Source organism: Heterocephalus glaber, unplaced genomic scaffold, assembly GCF_053883595.1.
Source record: "Heterocephalus glaber isolate CG9 unplaced genomic scaffold, H.glaber_assembly_v1.0 deba00000738, whole genome shotgun sequence".
In the NCBI taxonomy this organism is placed as follows: Eukaryota; Metazoa; Chordata; class Mammalia; order Rodentia; family Bathyergidae; genus Heterocephalus; species Heterocephalus glaber.
Window position 1 is genome coordinate 12,745,260 of NW_028258161.1, and position 20,425 is coordinate 12,765,684.

Sequence of the window (20,425 nt, forward strand, 5' to 3'; positions counted from 1 at the left end):
GTTAAAGATTGTACAAGGATCTATCAAAGAATATTTCTGACTGCAGAGAAGTCTGTATACATAACCAGTGAGAGACAGTTAAAAATATATAGGTAAGGGCTGGGGATTTAGCTTAGTGGTGCTGCCGTCTGCCTTGCAAGCACAAGGTCCTGAGTTTGATCCTCGGTACCAAAAAAAAAAAGTATATATATATATATATGTAAAATATATGACTAAGCAAGACACAAAAGAGGACATAGTACCTGGAAAGTATTTTAACTTTACAGTTATTCAGGAAAATGTAAATTAATACAACAAATATTTAACTGTTCAGGTAAATTTTTAAAAACTTGTAAATGTATACACACAAGTGCATGAGAGGATCATAATTGTTTAAATTTTTTAAGATTTATTGCAGTAAAAGACACATTGCCATTAATCCTCCTCAAAATACTCCCCCTCGCTTCAAAGACACTTATTCCATCATTCTTCCCACGTTGGGAAGCAGTTCTGGAGTCCTCTTTTGGAAGTGTCTTTACAGGGAGTGATCAGAAATGCAGTGCATGCTACCAAGTGCCACGCAGTGGACAGGCAGGCTTGTGAAAACATTACATTGTGTTTTCATCCATTTTACTCACTGGGCCTGGCACCATGCGACCACAAACGGTAAAACGTTTTGGATTGATTCAGGACATTGAAATAGCCATGGCACCGCACCTGGATTCTCACCACAAGGGGGCTTCCAGAAGGGCTTAGACCTGGCAAGAATGTTAGGGTGAGTTTGTTCAGAGTAAAGGGGAGGGCCGGGGGTTTAGCTCAGTGGTGCTGCCGCCTGCCCCGCAAGCGCAAGGACCCAAGTTTGATCCCCGGTACAAATAAATAAAATTAAATAAATAGAGTAAAGGGGAGTATTTTGAAGAGGATTAACAGCGGTGAGTGTTTTACTGTAAACATTTTTTAGAAATTTAAACATCCACTATATTTTTCAATCACGCTTTGTATTTTATGCACACAAAGTTTAAGTTAAACATTAAGTATTGATGAATGTAAGGCAATGCAGAGCATCGTGTTCTGCTGGCAGGAGTGTAAAATAGTGTTAATATCTTGTACACATCCACTTGTATCAAAATTGTGTTCTTTTAATATGTATAAAGGTCAAAACTGGTATTTAAAAAAAATTTTGTTTTTATTTTTTTGGTACCGGGAATTGAACTCAGGGCTTTGTACTTACCAGGCAGGCCCTGTGCTGCTGAGCTACATCCTCAGCCCACCTGAGATTTAAAAAAAACAAAAGGAATGTATTGAGTAAAAATGTACATTGAAAAATGGTGCAATGATATGATTTCATTTTTAAAACTAATTATTGATACGTAAGTGTATCAGAGTATAAAATGCGCGTGAATGATGAACACTGAACTTTTGGTACAGCTGGGAAGGCAGGGAGAGATAAATGGAACCTGGAAGTTGCATTCAGATGGCATCTAATGTACATAATATCTCCTTAGGAGAAAAATAGTTGAAGCAAATGTCTTATGTTAATATGCTAAGCTTGATAGTAGGTTTTTATTGTAGTTTACTCTTGTGTATATGCTTAAAGTAATTGACAATAAAAATTCAGTTAAAGTTCTTGAAACATTTTTTAAAAGGTATTTCAGAAATGTTAATTTTGGTCATCTTTTTAAACTTGGGCATGTGTATATGTTTTAACTGTGAGGTTTTTAATTATGTGTATATTGTGTGCTAGATTTTATATCTAACATTTTCATTTGTGTTTCCTTTTATGACTATGCTGTTGCCTTTGAGTACATTTAAAATTGTGATTATAATCCAGTTTAATTTATATTATTCTTGTTCCACATAGAAATGATGTCTGAATTGGAGTATGACAGGCTCAAAAGCTAGGTAGGCTTCCACTGAAGTTCATACACAGTCTTGCCCATAACTACCCATTTTAGTTATTGGTAGAGGTGACTGAGTCACAGGGAAGAGATAGCTAGCTCTGTTTACTAATTGGTTCTCTTTATACTTAGAGATGTCTGGCACAGAACTTTTTGGTGGCCTTTAAGTGTCATCATTGTTTAGAAATGGTCAGTTTGGGAACTTAAGTAATAATCTTAAGACTGCTGTTTATCAGATAACAGTGAGTTACAAACAAATACTCAAATGTGATCACGTGGCTTTGGTAAATTGTAATGCAAAGATCAAAGGAATAACTTTGGGAGACAGTTGGGGAGGCCTAGATAGATTCAGTTTGGAGAGTGAAGAGTGCCATTGTGGAGAGAAAGATACTGGAAGATTTTTTTAAGACAAAAGAACAGCCTTAAAATATAATTGAATTGAAATGATAATCAGAGTTTTAAAAGCTAAGATTTGCTAGACTGTAATTATGAATGAGGGTAGTTGATATTAGGTATCTTTTGGTTTTAGAAGAATGTATCTGTTAAAAAATAGATTTTTTTTTGAAATTGCCTATGTAAGACAGTGTTATTCTAAAGGCTTTAAATTTTTCAGATGTTTTCTTTTGATGATCTCCTTGGCATTTCAAACTCTTACAGGACTTAATATCTTACTGATAACATGTCCTTAATTTTATATGTAGTTTTCTTTTGGTAGTGATTATCTATCCTTTGTACATAGCTGATGTATTCAGAATTGGCCTTTAGAACTAATACGACCTGAGAAAAACAAATAATAGTATGCTTGGCCTTTAAGTGAAAGCAAAGAGAAAACCTAAAACCCCAGACTCTTAAATATAAGAATACTGTTGTGCATATAAGCATTAGCTTGCTTGCTTGATTTATTTATTTATTTATTTATTTATTTGTGCCGGGGATCAAACTCAGAACCTCGCGCTTGCCAGGCAGGTGCTGCTACATCCCTGGCCTTAAGTTTAGTTTTGTTGGATTTTTGGGGATTTTTTTCCCTAAGCATTAGTTTTAAAATGTAAACCAAAAATTAAAATCACGTGGATTTGATAATTGACATGATTATAAATTAAAAATAAAATTGTCCAGTGATCGCCTTTTATAAGTTATGATAGTTTATGTTTTTTGAGAATCTACTCTCAGGGGAATGAATATCTGATGCCTTTTATACTTTGTTTACTCTTTAATGCAACTTTCTGGATAAGATTATTTCTGTTACATCTTTGGGGGGCCAGTTGGAGAAGCTCAGACTTAGGGAGATTAAATACTTTACAAAACACTAACTGGGCCTTTCCATTGGTAGAATCTGTGGTCTTCTCAGGTGTGTCACCATGCGGGACTGAGATAACTAAGGTAGAGAATTCATGGTGGTGTCTTAGGATGAACTGAGGCTAATACCCATGTGTGGTTTGGAGCCAGCATATTTAGATTCCACTTGTGTTTCTATTACTTAATGAAGTATGTTTTATTTTCTCTAGTATAATGCTGCATCCCAGCAGCAAAGAGAAATAATTAAAAGTAGGAGCCTGGACAGGCGGCTGCAAGAACCAATAGTATTAACAAAGTGGAGACATAGCACCATTGTATTGGACACCAATGACAAGGTAGGACTTTCAGGAAAATCTCTTGAGAATTTTGGCAAGTTCTTTTACGTTATGTCACATGGTAAATTGTATGCTCTGTTAAATGGTTCTTTGCTAAAACATTTCATTTCTTTTGAAGCAGCTTAAGCTTTTGATTTGCATATACTGAAATGTACCTATATTTATTTTTTTTCCTTAACTAAATGATACACCTTAGTGTCTAGTTTTCACCTGTGGAATACGTTTTGGCTTTGGATTTGTTTCAGTTTTTGGACAGTGGACAGACTGTAGCTTAGTCATGTATATGCTTGACATACTAGATAGACCCTAATGAGTGACATTTTAAAGTCATACTTCTGTCATGCTTTGCATGTCTTCAGTCCTCAGTAGGTTTCAGAGTGGAAGTAGTTCTCATCTCAGGAAAGACTAGAATTCAGATACATTTTGATGCAGATATTGAAGAGACATTTTAAAATCTTCCTTAGGAATTACGTCTGTATAATGTAAGTTGACTTGGGGGATGGGGTACCTAGTACTTGTTTTTTCAGAAATCAGGCGAACCAATATTAAAATGCAGAAGTCGTGGTAATATCCCCAAAACTAGATAAACTTACTTTAGCTTTTTTGAGGCTGGGTCTCACTGTACAGTCCAGGCTGGCTTTGAGCTCATGGTGATCCTCCTGCCTCAGCTTTCTGAGTGCTGGGATTACAGGTGTGTGCACCATGCCTTTCATTTTTTAAAAAGGCATCTGTCTTTGAGGACTGACTCTTCTTCCTTTCTTTTTTCTTTGTTGACTCTAAGGCTTCTCTTTTAGCAAAATTTTAAGTTTTCCACTTTTTTTGCTGTATTGCTTAGGTGTATTAATGAAAATAAAATGAGCTCTTAAGACATGTCTTTTGGATACTTTCAGTCATAATTCCTTTGTAAACAATTGATTCCAATTGATCAGTCAAGACAATTGCAATATTTTGATATCCATGACTAAAATTAACCTTTGTATGTTAATAGTAGACTTCTGTAGAGCTATAAAAATAGTTGACAAGTTTGTAAGATGGGCTTACAAAGTTGGGCTTAAAGAACAACAATGAAAGCAAACTAGTTTATAGCTTTTATTTTATAAGGATGTTATGCAACTGAATGTAGAGGCATATTAAAGGAATAACATTCTGGAGTGTGTGCCATTGAAGAGATGCTTGAAAATAGGATTGAGATTAGTCTGGGCAGGTGCAAGTTCTAGAGATTTTTTGATAGAGAAATTCATTGACGCTCTTAAATACACTCCTGGGCAAAAGCCATTGTTAAATGACCTCCATTCCCTATTTGTATCAGAACAAATAAAATGTGATAATTTGATGATACATACTTAACATTTCTTGTTTTAAATTTCTCTTGAGATTCATCTTTAATGTTTACTTCACATAACTTGGATGAAGTCTTATTATATTTCCTGTTTGGTTTAATTGTCCCAAAGTTGCAAGAATATGATTGTCTTGAGACCTGAGATTACTTACTTTTAATAGAAATGCCCCTGACTTTTCTCTTTGTAAATTGATTCATAACTAATTGCTTCATTAAATAAACTTTTCTGTTTATCATTACCTATATTAGGTATGATTAAAAAAGTGAATGTTTGTATTCTATTTCTATAGGAATAACAATGCTGTGAAAAATAATTACCTTTTAAAATTCAGTTAACTAACTTATTTTCTAGTTTGTGGATCACCAAAACTTTCTTTGTCATACTATTTTAATTACATACCCTTTTGTAGGAGGCAAAAAACTGAAGTTGTCAAAAAACCTTAAGTGAGAGTACATTGAGATTCGGAGAATGTTTAATTACTTTTTGTAAAGACATTTTTGATATGATTTTATTTTCTCCATTAATGGTGTTTTCCTTGGATGTTTGGTGTGTAAGCACATCCCCTCAAAGGTTTCCCTGTAAACTTTCAGATGCCCCATTTCTGTTTACAAATTGTATAGGCTCTAAACCTGACAGCTTTTTCCCTGGTGAACAAATATGGAGTCGGTGGTTTTGTAGTGTTACTTAAAACAAGCTCCCTGATTTGTTTTTAGTACCTTTCCAATTTCATAAACATTGAAAACTAGAATGATATAAATATGGAGATGAATGTTGAAAGATATTATTTAGTCATAGGAAAATTAGTAGTAGATGTTGGCATATGATTTTTTTAAAATTCTCTTTTCCTGGAAGTATTCAGAGCATCTTGGAATGGAGAAAATGTAAATGGAGCAAGGCTGTTGGTACCAAAAAATGTTTTTCAGTCTTCCATGAGTAGTCCTGTAATTTTTAATTTTGACAAAGCAGACTGATTATAAAACCTCATACTAGTTTGATTTTAGGGTTCTGTAGTCCTAGATGTTAAAACATTTTTTTCCTTATGAGATATTAATCTTTTAATCTTAGGTTTCTTCCTTTCATAGTTTTAATCTTGCTTTTTTTATAATCACTGAAAAGTTAGCTATAAATTACTTTAAATATTAAGAGCATATAGCTGTTGACTAAAATAGCTGTATATAGCTGTATATAGCAGTTGACCAAAATAAATTTCCTTCGGGAAGTTGCCAAATAATTCCTGTGCGTATTTCTTGCCTGATCCTGTGTATTCATACCTGCCATATCAACAGCAAGTTGGTGTGAAGACTGATACATATTTTTCTAGGAGAGTTTAAATTGTATTTATTAAAAATATGATTAATCCAGACTGATATAACATGACTTTAAGCCAACATGCATGACTTGTTTTGAGTAATTTTGTATGCATTATTAAAATTTAACTAATCACTACAAAAGATGCCATATCTCATAAACTTCTTATAACTCTAGTAGTTTTCAAACCAGTAACATACTAATTTTGGAACTGGATATAGAAGGGAAAAATAACAAGGAAGATAGTTTTCCTTGATGACCTAATTAAGCTCTCTCACTGTGAGTACAGGGAGAAATAGAATTATATAAAATAGAGTAACTTTTTCATTACTTATTTTTTGTAGGAATCTCCAACTGCCTCAAAACCCTGCTCTCCTGAAAATGAATCTTCTCCCTCTTCACCAAAGCACCAAGACCCAGTTAGTATGATAGAAACAATAGAACATAGTCCAGTTATCACAATCAGTTTCAGTAAATTATAAAATGTAATGCTTAACTGTTTCCTGGGTTCTGCTACATATCCTTTTTTTCTTTTTAAGAAAAATTACAGGGCCAGGGATTTAGCTCAGTGGCACCACGCCTGCCTCGCAAGCGCAAGGTCCTGAGTTTGATCCCCGGTACTGCAAAAAAACCAAACAAACCAAAAAACAATTAAAACAGGTTTAAAATTAAGAATCAGATTTTATTGATTTAAAATACCCCTTTTAGCCAAAATGCTAAATGATTATAAACCATATTTTTAGGTGCCCACTTATCTTTGATTTTTAAAAGTAAATGTAGAAATTCCCAGAGAAGGCTATCAAATTTTACTTCAGCCTTTTTTCTCAGGGCAGCAGTGCAGAGGTAAGAGACGGGCCCCTTCCTCCTAACAAGCAGAGGCACCCTGCCCTTCCTGCGCTGCCATCTCTGTCAGGTGAAGTGGGGCTCCTGCATCTCTGCTCTGTCTCCCATAACTGAGAAATCTGCAGGCGTGGAATTGAGGGCGGATTACTGGATTTCTGTGTGGACGCTCACTCCCGCTCTTCCTACCTGCTGGCCCGTGATTGCCCTTCAGTCCTTCCCTGCTCTGTCAGAATGCAGTCTGCAGTTTAGTGAAGACAGGAAGACTGTGCGTGTGCTGGCCCCTGACCCCTGTCCTCTTCCTCTTTCTCGCTTGTTGTCCCCCTGCCTCTCTGCCCCTTTCCAGTCCCATAACTCACCCTGAACTCAGAGTCCTTGGGCGTGTTGCTTCCCTGCCCATGAGACTTCTCTCTCCTGGGTTTCTCTCTGGGTCATTCATTAGGGCTCAATTCAAATTTCCTTCCCCAGAGAATTTTATTGTGCACCTCTAGATAGTATTTAACTATGTTTTGTTGACTTCGTGAACTACTAGAGTAAGTCTTTTCATTACTTATATCCTGTAGGAACCTCCAATTCTATTTATGTCTGTCTTCCCATTACACAAAGAAAAGCCTCAAAGCAGGAAGAGTGACCCTGGTACCCACTGCAGGGCCATATAGTAGCTGCTCAGTAAACATTTGTTGAGTATTGAATAAAACTTAAAGCTTTTTAAGACAAATTTTTATCATTAATTGCCTATTTTATGACGTTACGATGTGATACACTTTATATTTCAGATTTCTTAACCAGAGGCCAAGACTTCCATAGATACTCTGACTTTTCCAACTCTCTCCATTCCCAGTCTTCTATGGGTCATATCACATGTTGTATACAGTTCCTTCTCTTTTTAAATTTTTTCTTTTTTTTTTGATACCAGGGATCGAACTGGGGTCCATTGCGCTTGCGCAGCAGGCAGCATACATTTTTTTCTTCTTAACTAGCGCTTAGTAATTGTACATATTGATGGGATACAGTGTCATGTCTCAAGCACACATTGTATAATGATAAAATTGAGAGAATTGCCGTGTCTCTGTTCTCGGGACATTTCCCTCTGACATTGGTTTAGGCAGTCTCCCCGCACAAGATGGGCCTTGAATTTTCTTTACATACAGCCAAAGTCTTGTACCTCCTTTTGTTTTCAGTACTAGAGATTGAGCCCGGGGCATTTGCACTTGGGATTTCCACTCCCAGCCCCTTGTTTTTCATTTTGAGACACAGTCTCCATCACCGAGCTGCCCAAACTGGCTTTGAACTCTCTCAGCGCTCCTGCCCCAGCCTCGCAGAGTGTGAGTCAGAGCATGTGGCTCCTTGCCAGGCAGAGCCCTGTACCTGCTCAAAACTCTTTTGGGAGGCCCTTGCCATGCTGGCCCCTGTACTAACTCTCTCTCTCTCTTATTTCTGAACTCCCACGTCTCGTGTTCCATTCAGTAAGTGCAAGTTATTTTGTGTACCCTGCCTTCCCCACTAGGTTGAAAGCCCACGAAGGAGTTTATAGTTAGGGACTGCATGTTTCTGCCTTTTATCTTTTGTATTTTTTCTTTTGAATTTTCTAACATAGTGCTGGGTCCATGAACATTAGGCAAAGACAAAAGTGAACATGATTTTAGTGGTTTTGGCAAGAATTACCATATGACTCTAAGGCACTGTTACCACAGTATTCCTAATCTGTCAGCCTGTTTAGAAAAGAAAGAAACAAAATCTTACTTTAAATATACATAGTACGCAATTCCTAGAAAACTCCTTTATAGATTGTGCACACTTTGATAAAAGGCCATTTCTGATCAACCCTAGAAAAAGGCATTTCAAAGTCTTCTGCATGCAGTTTCAAAGGACTGTTGGTGGATTATTTCCCCAGCCATTTGTCTACTTTGTGAAGTTTGACCCAGCTAGACCTGAACTGAACTCATGGTACCCTCTGATGGCCGTCATGGGGAACTGCTGCTTCTTGTACCCCACCCCCTCTTCTGTTCCTACAGATCAGGTGCCATTTCTTTCCTCCAGGAGGCGCCTCTTCTGAGCTCTCGCACCCTTCCCTGAAGGCTTTTCACTTTCCTCTTTCTGCCCAGCTTGCCTCCCCTGCCACTCTTATCCCATCACTGCAGGGAGAGATTGCCCCTTTGTTTGTGGGTTACAGGCTGGGTTTGTATAAAAGCTTAATGATGGGACAAGGAAGCTACAGATTTGGAAAGGAAAATGACTCCATAACCGTATTGGCTACCCAGTGCCACCTGACTATCTCTGAAGTTGTCCATTTACCTCTTCAGTCTCTTTTTAAAATCAAACAAAATTTAACATTCCATTTCTTAATATAAATTTTAAATGTTCGGGGCCGGAGATTTAGCTCAGTGGTTCTGCCACCTGCCTGGCAAGCTCAAGGACCTGAGTTCGAACCCTGGTACCGAAAAAAAAATTGTTCATTTTTTCTTATGCTTCATTTTCAGTTTTCAGATGGATAATTATTTTCATAGTCCTTTCAAATATTTTAAAAAATAGGCAGTGTATAGATTTCTTGAAAAATTAATTATATATTTTTCCACAAGATGACTACAGTGTGAACTGTATAGGCTTTTGTGGACTGATCTAGAAGCTATTCCTTATTTGACCTGGTGTGCCTATGAATGTATGTACTTTCAAGTTCCCATTTACTGAATGCTGAGAAACATTTTGGAGCATATAATTTGGAAACTTGAGCTTTTGACCTTGAATACTGAACCACGGTGTTAAAGTGCACCAAGCATCTTGGAGAAAAGGGCATTTCAATACTTTCTTTAACAAGATTACGAGTGGATAAATTTGCTGGTTTTCTTTTGAGAAGTACTTATTCTAAGACCTTTCTAAAAACATGATTTGCATGTCTAACTTTTTAAAGAATGCTAACCCTTCATATTGACCAATTTTGAGTCACATTAAATTTTTAAAATGTTGACCACATAGTGTGAAATAAAAATTTGCCTTATTTGGGGAAATATCTTCCCCAAGCTGCATATCCAAACCTATATTATCCATCTGCCTACTTAGAACTTTTATATCAAATTTAAGATCTTTGGTGTTTAGAAGTTAAAGCTTTGTTTTCTCTGTTGCTGACATTCTCATATTTTTTTTTATGTTGTAGCATTAACTCGATACCAGATTACTTCCAAAAGATGTACTGAACACTGGCTGTGTGCTAGGTGCAGTGCCCAACATTGGTTATAACGTTGATGCACTTATAGATGTGGTCCGACATACGGCTTAATCAGTAAACCATGAATAAAGTACATATGCAGTAGTGCTTGAAGTGTCTCTCAGTCCGTTTGGGCTGCTGTGACAAACATATCATAAGCTAGGTAGCTTATAAGCAGTAGAGGTGTACTTCTCACAGACCTAGAGGCTGAAGTCCGTCACAGCACTGGTAGACTTGCTGTCTGCCGAGGGCCCACTTCTTGGTGTGTCCTCACTTGGCAGAAAGGACAAAGGCAGTAAAGCCAACCAGGAAGGACCCAGTTTCACGCCCTCCATCACCCCCAAGTACTTCACCTGGGGATTAGGTTTCAGTGTATAGGAATTTGGGGGACATAAGCAGTCAGTGTATGGTAGAGTGTAATGAAGGAATCACTGGGGCAGTAGGAAATAATGACGGGTTAATTACTACTTTTAAGAGAAGGGGAGGAGCTCCTACTTAGGAATGATCAAAGAAACCAAGAGTGCTCCATCTACCCAGTTGAGCAAGGTTTGCACTTAAGCCCCAGTCCTCCCGTTTCCCTGACACCCATCCTCGTCAGCTTTGCCTCTCGGGTTTGGCCTCTCTCCTCTCTGTCTCTGCTCTAGTCCAGGCCTTCCTTACTTCCTACACTAACTACAGGATCAGTATTCCAGTTGGTTCCCAGTCGTGCTGCCCTTTCTTACTTCATTCTCTCCAGTGTCTCACTTCTTGCCACTTCTCTTCCTGACCCTGTACTTTGAGGAAAATCAAAGGCCCTGCAGAGATGATAGCCTTCTTGCCTCGTCCCTTTCTACTGTGTGTTATTTTCAACTGCTGTTTCCACCTTGCTAACTCCTCCTTCGCTCCAGGAAGCTGTCTGAGATTGTCTTCTTTCTTTCCCAGGTTGAGTTAGGTATACATTTCCCTCCCTCCCTCCCTCCTTCCCCCCCTCCTTCCCTCCTCCTTCCCTCCTTCTTCCCTCCTTCCCTCCTTCCTTCCTTCCTTCCTTCCTTCCTTCCTTCCTTCCTTCCTCCCATCCATCCATCCACCTTTTTTTCTCTCTTTCTTGAGCTTGCCAGGCAGGCACTGTGCTGCTGAGCTACATCCCTGGCCCAGTTACACATTTCTTACAGCATTTAACACATTGTATGGTAATTGGTTTTTGTATTTCTAATACATTTGGCTGTGGCACACTTTGTTCTTGTTAATGTTCAAGTTAGAGTGCTTAATACTTACAGCGTTCGTACTTGGGTCTGACCCCTGTCAGAATCGGGTGAGGGTTGTGGACTCTATGAACAGTGCTTAACATGCACAGTATTGCACCACTTTCAGTTCATCCATTGGCACAGGTAAGTGCCCCTGCTTTAGATGGCCTCCTACCCTGAGGCTTAGGCCAGCGCTGCTGTGGCTCCATGCGTTCTTCCTGTTGGGATGCGTGTATTTCCTTCCTGCCTCTGGTGCTGTCACATAATTTCAGCTGCAGCATTTTTTAATGGCTTTAATTCTCACCTCTCCACCCTTCCAGTTCCAGTTCATAAAACCAGTGTCCATCCACTCTGATTAATGGGTTTCTTAGTTTCTGTAGTTAAAGACTTCTCCCTCTGCTTTGGAGGAGGAGGGGCAGTTGGTTGAGAATGTTCTTATTAAACATCTTGTCCATACTTGCAATTGGGTAATGATGTTTTTGCGGTTCTTATGAAAAGTATAAAACTTGAGTAAGGATCATAAAGCTGTTCTTTCTGAAAGAAATAGAGTAAAAGTACACATATTTCCAAATACTCTAGCAAAATTTTGAGTTAATTAACAATTTTCAGCTTTGTCTATAAATAATGAGTTTTTATCAAAGTAGGCAAATTTTCAGACATTATCTTTTAGACATTATTGAGAAAATACTCGGTATTGTGTTTATCTCCCATATAAAATGTGTATTTTCTGGTTAAGGTACATTGAGAAAATATGGCCAAACAATCAGCTAAATATTCCAAAGTAAATTCTGAACTGAGAATAGTTTTATCTGTGAATATGTGTTTGTGTACATTTCAGTTGAGTTAAAAATCGACTGTCATGCACAAATAGTGCTTGGGGAGGTGACAGTTACCATAGGCACCAACCCCTTGTGATTAAATTCCTTTGACTCTTAAGAAGCCAAAGCCGTGAGAAAGTGCTTGTCATTATCTAGAAAGAATTAAATAACAGTACAATGGCTTTGTCATCATAGAGCCTGATGATAAAACTTGCCTCACAGTTTGTTTTATTTTACATCAATAGGCTAATCTAGTTGGAGGTTTTGGTTTGTGTTTTTTTGAGATAGGATCTCACTGTGTGGCCCAGGCTGGCTTCAAACTAATCGTGATCCTCCTGCCTCTGCCTCCCAAGTGCTGGGATCGCAGGCCTGCTAATCTAGTGTTTTTCAAAGCCTAGCTCCCCTTGTAATATGTTCAGTGAAGCACATACTAAGATTTTTTTTATTATTATTATCAGAACTTTTATTTCTTTCCAACTTGATACCTTTATCTTGGATTTTTTTTTTTGGTATGGGGGATCGAACGCAGGTCCTTGCCCTTGTGAGGCCGGGGCAGTGCCACTGAGCTAAATCCCCAGCCCCATATTAAGATTTTTGTATCACAGTAAAGCCAGTTCTATGCAATGTTCCAGTTACTTTTGATTAAGTTTTTAAATAATCACTATTTTGCCTAGTTTTACATTCTGCCAAAGTGGATTAGTATATTGATTGTCATTTTTCAGATTGCCATTTTTTGTGTGATTTTTATCACTATAGCATTTATCACTTTCCTTGAACAGGAAGACGGAAATCATTTTTCTGGTGCTGACTTGTTCCTTTGAAAATCTTAACTTGGTAGCAAGGGTACCTACTGGCTGCTGGGATGTAGGAGGAGGAGAAAGTGTTTAATTATAAAATTATTGAATGTAACTTTACAAAAGTATTAGGCAAATTGTATTCTTAATGTCTTTTAGAACTAAGTTTATCACACACTAATCTTTTCTTAAGCTAATTTTTATTCTGCCAGAATATTTTGGTTCAGTTGTATATTAGGATGCAGACATCATTGTTTATGTGAACAATTTATAAGCAGAGTTACTCTGTTCCATAGGGTCAAGAGAAGTATGGATTGTTAAATGTAACAAAAATTACTGAAAATGGGAAGAAGGTCCGGTAAGTACAAATCTTTAATGTTCTTACACAATTCATCTGATTGAAATGAATAAAACATTTTATAAATACAATTATATTCTAGGACAAGTGATTAAAAAAGAATTTCAGATGTATTTTCTAGTCCTGTAACGTATGTAAGATTGTCATGAAATGGATGAAACATTTCCTTTGAACTTGAAATAGTTCTTAAATAATATTAAATTCAAAATATTAAGGTAGAGGATTTTGAGGAAGCACTCACTTTCTTTTTTTTTTTTTTTTTTTTTTTACTCTCTTTTAATACTTATTTTTCAATAAGCAATAAGTGTACGTGGTAAATGCACATGGTAAAGGTTATTACTGTGTGAAAAGTCAGTTACCTGGCTGTCAGTTCCTTTCTGCAGAGGCAACTAGTTTTGTTTTGATTTGATTCTTGGTTTTTTTGAGACAGGGTCTTGCTATTCAGGAGGAAAATTTTAACAGCCTTTTCAGATAACTGTGCATGTTTTTCTGCCATGCCAAAACTCTACAAATGGTAGTTTTTTAAAGAATAGTTGCTGTGAAAACTGAAAATCTACCAACATTTCGTACTGAGTTAAAAGCCATTAGCCTTTGTTGCACTTGAACAGATCTTCAGCCATGCATAATTTAATAGTGTACTACAGGTCATTTGGAAGTACCGGGTCATTGGGTTGGCTCATTTTTTCCCAGTATTTTACATACTTTATTTTATTCTATCAAAGAATCACAAATTAGTGATATCAGAAAAGTCAGTAAGTGTTGGGAAATTATCAAACTCAAGAGGCAGTTGACATGTTCTCTAAAATTCTATTTGAAAGATTTAATTTTTTTGTGGAAGAAACTAGTTGTATGGTTTTTCTTATTTTGAAAATTGAGAGTTCTTTAAAAAATGAAAGTATGCTAATTTAAGAATTTTTTAATTATAGGGAATCACTGGATGGTAACTAAGAAATAGAAGGCTAAGAGTATAAAATAAATTTACAGATAAAAATAAGTCATTCCAGAATATCTTGAGATCCACACACCCAAAAATAACAAAATGGTAGTAAAATAAACATCAAATATGTCCATCATATTAGGATCAGTAAGCACAAAAGGTCTATACTCATCTTTTGAAACAGAGCTGCCCAGATTGAAACATACAGCAAAACCCACTTACTTCTGTATAGTCAAAAGAATCAGCTAAAATTGATTTAGGAATTTTTTTTTTCAAACCCACAAGTCCACTTCAAGATCTAAAAAGTAAAGCAAAAATAGGGATCTTAACAGCAGGTAGAGTGTAAAGTAGCCCAGCCCCCCCCCCCCCCCCCCGCAAAAAAAGCATCGAAAATATGGATATTGTAATAAATTGCAGAGTTGTTCTGAAATTTAAAACCTCCTTTGGAGTGCCTGTGCAGGTTTCACAAACTGGCTGTTTGTTTATAAAGGAAGCTTTAATAAGTTCCTACAATAGATACATTTTATTCTCCCAGCAACTGAGTTCCATTTTAAGATAATGTTGTTCTTTGCAAACACTGATCTATTCCTTCCATTTGAAAAGTACTTTGCTGGGTTTGAGGTAGATAAAAAAATAAATGAAAGTGTTCCTGCCTTTAAATAACTTACAATTCCCTCAGGAGAGAAACATTGATGCAAAATCCCTAATACAGAATTGAAGACAGTGAAGGGAGAAGTTGAGTGGAGCCTGGCCGGGTGTAACACGATCACAGAGTTCTCAGGACACTGGTAGTGACTTTTCAGTGTGAGTCTTACTCTGTGTCTGGCGTAGGACAGTACACACGTGCACAGCCTGACCTTTAACAGCTCCATGTGCACCATACTCTTAACTCGGTAACTTCTGGAGTATGGGATGAAGGGGAAAAGATGGAAGCTATTTCCTTTACATATTTCTCTAGTCAGTGTTTTTTCATGTCTGTATTGCTTTTGTAATTTAGGAATTAAAAACCCTCATCTTAGTAATAGTAACTCCAGTGGTCAATCAGTATGTGATTTATTGTATACTTACAGTGTGTCTAGTATCTACTGCCTGTCTAGGGTAGTCCTGTTAGGGAAAGGGGAATAACCTAGAAATGTAAAATAGTCTGTGTCTGTGAAGAAATGAGTGAGTGAAGTAAACAGGTCTAATTTTAGATTGTAGATAAGATTTCTTATTAAGTGTGATGTTCCATTTGTGTGACTTTAAAATCGTGTCCTTGATCACAATGCACTTAGATTAGTTCCATGTAAAACTAATTAGGTGTTTTGGTCATGGTTATTCTGAACATTTATATTTCTGATTAACTCCGTTTGTTTTGGAACCTTTGTGATCAGGTTAGGGCCAATTCCATTAGCAACATATCCCCAATAAGATAGGCGGAATGTCAGTAATAACCTAAAGTGTAGATAACGCTGATAACAGCTAAGTAGGTTTTGATATATACAATTTGGTGAGAAGAACTGGATAATACACTTTAATTGGTCATCTTTATAATTGCAGAAAGAGCTGGCTGTCTTCCTGGGCAGTGTTGCAGGGCTCGTCTTTACTTTTTACTAAAACTCAAGGAAGCAGTACAAGTTGGGTAAGTATTTCTTATTTTTAAAGGCTTTGTACACTTAAATTATGTGGATAGTTTTATTCCTGAATTTCAGGAAGTTGTTTTGAGAGTCCTAGTTTCAGCATGCGTGCGTGTAAAAATAAATGACGTTTTCTTGAAAGAGCAAGAAGAGGACTAATTAGTAAAGTCTAATTAGTTGTATTATTAAAATCAACCGACTGTTTTATCCTTTGAACTGAATGCTAGGCTCTCTACACAGGCATTATAAAGCAGAGACGTTTCTTGGTTCATTCTCAGAATGTCAGGTGTTCTGTGCTATGACTCTTAACTTCAGGTAGATACTCAGTGGGAGGGTAAGCAGAGGCAGGTAGGCTCTGCCTTGCGTGATGTGACCCTGCACTAGCCAGCGACTCAGGGTCACTGAGGACACCCAGCCAGCTCTTAGAAGAGAAGAGTCGCCATCCCCTGTGGCATTTTGATGGTTTTTATATATTTGACTGCTTACTGTTTGTTACTCTTCGGTTACTTGTAATATAAATCCTAGCAGTTATAATTTGTGACGTACAATTGCTAATATTTTTTGATTGTTCAGTAAGTATCAGCTATTGTTCTGAGTGCAGAGGTTTGTGAATATCTTCCTGACTCTTGAGTGAGTTCCATTTTTAAAAAAACATTTATTGGTATATTTTATTGTTTTGTCTTGTTTTGTTTGGTACCGGGGATCAAACTCAGGACCTTGTGCTTGCCAGGCAGGTGTGGTGCCACCGAGCTACATCCCCGGCCCCTCCTTTTATCATAGATGAGAAAATGAGGTATTAAACAGCCTAAGAAGACAAACAAAAAACCAGTCTAAAGCCTTACACTTAAGCAGCAGATCTGGTTTTAAAACTATGCCATTTTGGCCAGAGTTTATGCTCTTAAATATTTCTGAAAATTTTCAGTAATGAGTTTGAAGTGTCAGTGTTCAAGTAAAATTTAAAATGAAATTATTCTAGGACCGGGGACATAGCTCAGTGGCCTTGCACCTGCCTGGCAAGCACAAGGTCCTGAGTTTGATCCCCAGTACCGCCCGCCCCCCCCCCCCCCCCCCGCAAAAAGAAATTATTCTAAATGTGTTTGGTGTGCTTCATATTCTTCATTATCCAACATTTTCTTACAGTTACTGAGTTGCTATAAAATTAACGTAGGACCTGTAAGTTTGATGAAAGAGAAATCCATTTATAAAACACAAGCAAATTTTAGTCATGTAAATTTATAACATAGCCTTGTGACATTGTTCAGAACCACAAATGCCACACAGCCTGTTTAGTTCCCAGCTACTCCGATAAGGCAAACTGCAATTCCATATGAACGTTCTAGAATATTTCTGTCTTGTTTCTAATTCTTTGATTTGCTCCCTATAGCCAATGCAGAGGAAATGACCTGCAATACACTTTCATGTTATAAGATGGGAATTTTTATTTTACTTAAAGTATTTTGATAATTATGTCTTTCTCCTTTTCCCTCTGAGGTAAAGTGTATGGTGCTTTTTTGTGTATGTACGTGTTAATGCATTTCTAAAGTGCCATTTAATTATTTTTCTTTCTACTTGTGGCTCAAATTTTATTTGAAATTGAGCAAAGAAAATGGATGAAAGAAAAGTGATGGAGAACCAATTAGAGATTAATAAGTAATATTAAAGTACCTAAAGCAAGCCATATTATGATCATTTGCTTGATAATTACCAATACTTAGAGATTAAAGATTATGGTATATAAGATAAAGCAAATGGATACAGCATTGTGGTAAGTGAAGCTTCATTTAGATAGGTGGGTTTGTGTGTGATTTAGACAGAATGAAAACTTGCTTTTAAATTTGAAGATTTCAAGTGAATACTCTGGCCCGTACTCATTAGTACAGGATGGTTGCATTTTATTTCAAGTTTTCCTCTAGAACTCCTCACATAATTCAGAACTCATAAAGTGTATTAATGCTGACAGAGGGAGGGTGCAGGATTTCTGCATCACGTAAAGTTATGTTATTGTGTTACCATGTAGGAATGGCAAAACATAATTTAAAATTTACAGCGTTGAGATTGTAGAATTCTTTTTTTGTTTTGTTTTGAGAGGTCACACTTTGCTTTTTTTTTATTTTTTATTTTTTTAAATTAAATTCTTTATTGGTACATTGTAGGTATACAACACAATTACATTTCTCATTGGGAATTGTACCTTTACGTAATGCATCTTGGTTCTTATTTTTTTCCCCATTCCTAGCCCTCCTGTCACCCCCTCCACCCTTCCCTATTTACAAAGACTTTATTTCCATTTTTTCCATTTCTCATCATTTTTCCTTTCCCTGACAAGGTCACACTTTGTAGTTCAGGCTTGCCTTGAACTCACAGCAACCCTCCTGATTCAGCCTCTTAAATGCTGAGATTACAGGCTTGCACTACACCCAACTTTCAATTCTTAATTTTTATGTTTTGACTTTTTTTTTTTTTTTTTTTGAGACAGGGTTTCACTATGTAGTTCAGGCTGGCCTTGAACTTACTGTGTAGGCTGGTCTTAAACTTGTGGTGGTCCTCCTGCCTCAGCCTGAGTGCTGAGTTTACAGGCACATGCCACCATGTCCAGCTGTGGCTAATTTTTAAACCTCAGACTCATTCCCACATATTAAGGGAATAAAAAATTTAAATGACTAAAGCTAAAAGCAAGTAATACTACTTAAGTAAAAAGTATGTGAGTGTATATTTTGTTAAGTACTATTTCAGGAGTATCAAAAATTGGTGAAGATGCAAGATCTTCCTAACTGGCCCGTGTTGGTAATCCCAGAGTTCTGGAGAGCTGAGGCAGGAGGATCTAAAATTCAAGCCCAGCCTGGGCAGTTTAGCGAGACTTTGTCTCAAAACTGCAAAAGGGCTGGGGACGTAGAGCACCGCAGAGGCCTGGGTTCAGCCCACACTGTGCTCCCCGCCCCCAGGGGTCAGAAGGATTAGAAGGAGTTCTAGTTTGTCTCTGCACTCGTCTGGGTCTGTTGGAGGTAAAGGATATCCGGTTTTCCTGGTGCAGCCACATGTTACTGGAGGATGAAGGTGTAAGGCTGTGTAAATGCCTGAAGGACAGAACTGCCAGGCGCTGTTTTGAAGCTGGTCTTTCTCAGAGGCAGTGTTTTCCTTTGGTGTCCTTCAGCTCAGTTTAGTTGCTTAGTTGTTAAGGGACCACATTGTAAGAGAAGTACAGTTCTTTAAAAATTAGATTCAGACTTGGTGTGAAAACCTGAGAGGTCCACTTGAGTAGGTTAAATCTCATATGCACTCAAGGCTCATGCTCAGTGGTGGGAAGCTGAGCACAATCGCCCACACCAGTCCAACTGCATAGGTTTAGATCATTCATGTTTCTGGTTATTTATGCAGAGACTGAGTAGATGAAATACATGTATGCTGCCTGCAGCCCCACTTTACAAGATCGTGTCAACCAAAACTCGAGTGACCTGTCCTTCTCCAGAATAGTTTTCTGGAAAGTCCTAATAATGTTTTGGATTATTATATCAGTAAAATAAATTTAACAAGCCTTGCCTTCTCTTCCCCTCTCCCCTCCTCTCCTCTCCTCTCCTCTCCTCTCCTCTCCTCATTTCACCTCAGAAATGTATGCGTGTTTGTTTGTTCAATCAACATAAAGCCTGCAGGGTGCTGGGCATTTGGATAATTTGGTGAGCTTGGGAATTTGGAAGTAAATAACACGGGCCCTGTCTTCAGTGCTTCTGTGTAGTGAGGAGGACTGGCAGGTGAACAGTCACACTGTGATAAGTGCTCGCCCGTATCCTTTGAGTACTAAAAATCACCCTCCAAACACCAGTAATTATTCACACATTCCTACATGCTTTCAGGTATCTAAAAATTACCTTTTGGGGCCAGATAATTCTTTTTTGTGGATATATCGGGAGGCTGCCGTGTGCACTCTGGGTGTTTAGCAGATGACCAGCAGCTGCCCCTCTGCTGAGAGAACTAGACATTGTTGGATGCCCCCTGGAGGACAGAATGAGGCAGGCAGCTTAGACGGGGAGGCCCCTCCCCAGCAGTGATTGGAAGTGTACCAGAGGACCTTCCCAGCAGGCCAGTGAGGTGGCCCAGTCCTTTCTGTTACCCCGAAGTATTCTTTTGTGAATGTAGCTGGGACAGGTCTATTTTAAGGCAAGTTCTGTAAAGCATGCATCTTAAAAATAAAGCACAAATATATGTAATAACAAATTTAGAAAAATCTCTCAGATAAATTCTAGGGCTTTTACAAGAGTATTTTGGAAGCACAGCTTTGCTTGTGTTGTGTCCGCTGATGGAATTACACTCGTGTCCTGTCTGGTTCCACTGTGCCTTTTTCTCTTGTGTGCCACTTTGCCATTGTGCATCTTTATGACTTCATTTTCTTCCCTTTTCCTATCAAGTCATTCTGCCAACAGGGCTCAGTCTCTGAGTTCTTGCTTTCGCTGCTTTCTCCTTGGAAAAACTGTCAGTCGTCGGCCTGC

The 20,425-nt window shown here is 37.7% G+C and overlaps 1 protein-coding gene across 7 annotated transcripts in view; it reads left to right on the forward strand.

The window, feature by feature from the left end:
- The window catches only part of Arhgap12 (Rho GTPase activating protein 12), a 99,846-nt gene that overhangs the window by 63,814 nt on the left and 15,607 nt on the right, over window positions 1–20,425 (forward strand). For 3 of the 7 annotated variants that reach the window (XM_004861801.4, XM_004861803.4, XM_021241954.2), the window contains 4 exons: window positions 3,383–3,508; window positions 6,501–6,575; window positions 13,330–13,391; window positions 15,868–15,949. In XM_004861801.4, the coding sequence (XP_004861858.2) occupies window positions 3,383–3,508; window positions 6,501–6,575; window positions 13,330–13,391; window positions 15,868–15,949 (345 nt within the window). The remainder of the gene's footprint in view (window positions 1–3,382; window positions 3,509–6,500; window positions 6,576–13,329; window positions 13,392–15,867; window positions 15,950–20,425) is intronic. The other 4 variants (XM_004861802.4, XM_004861804.4, XM_021241955.2 and 1 more) reach the window with 2 other exon arrangements.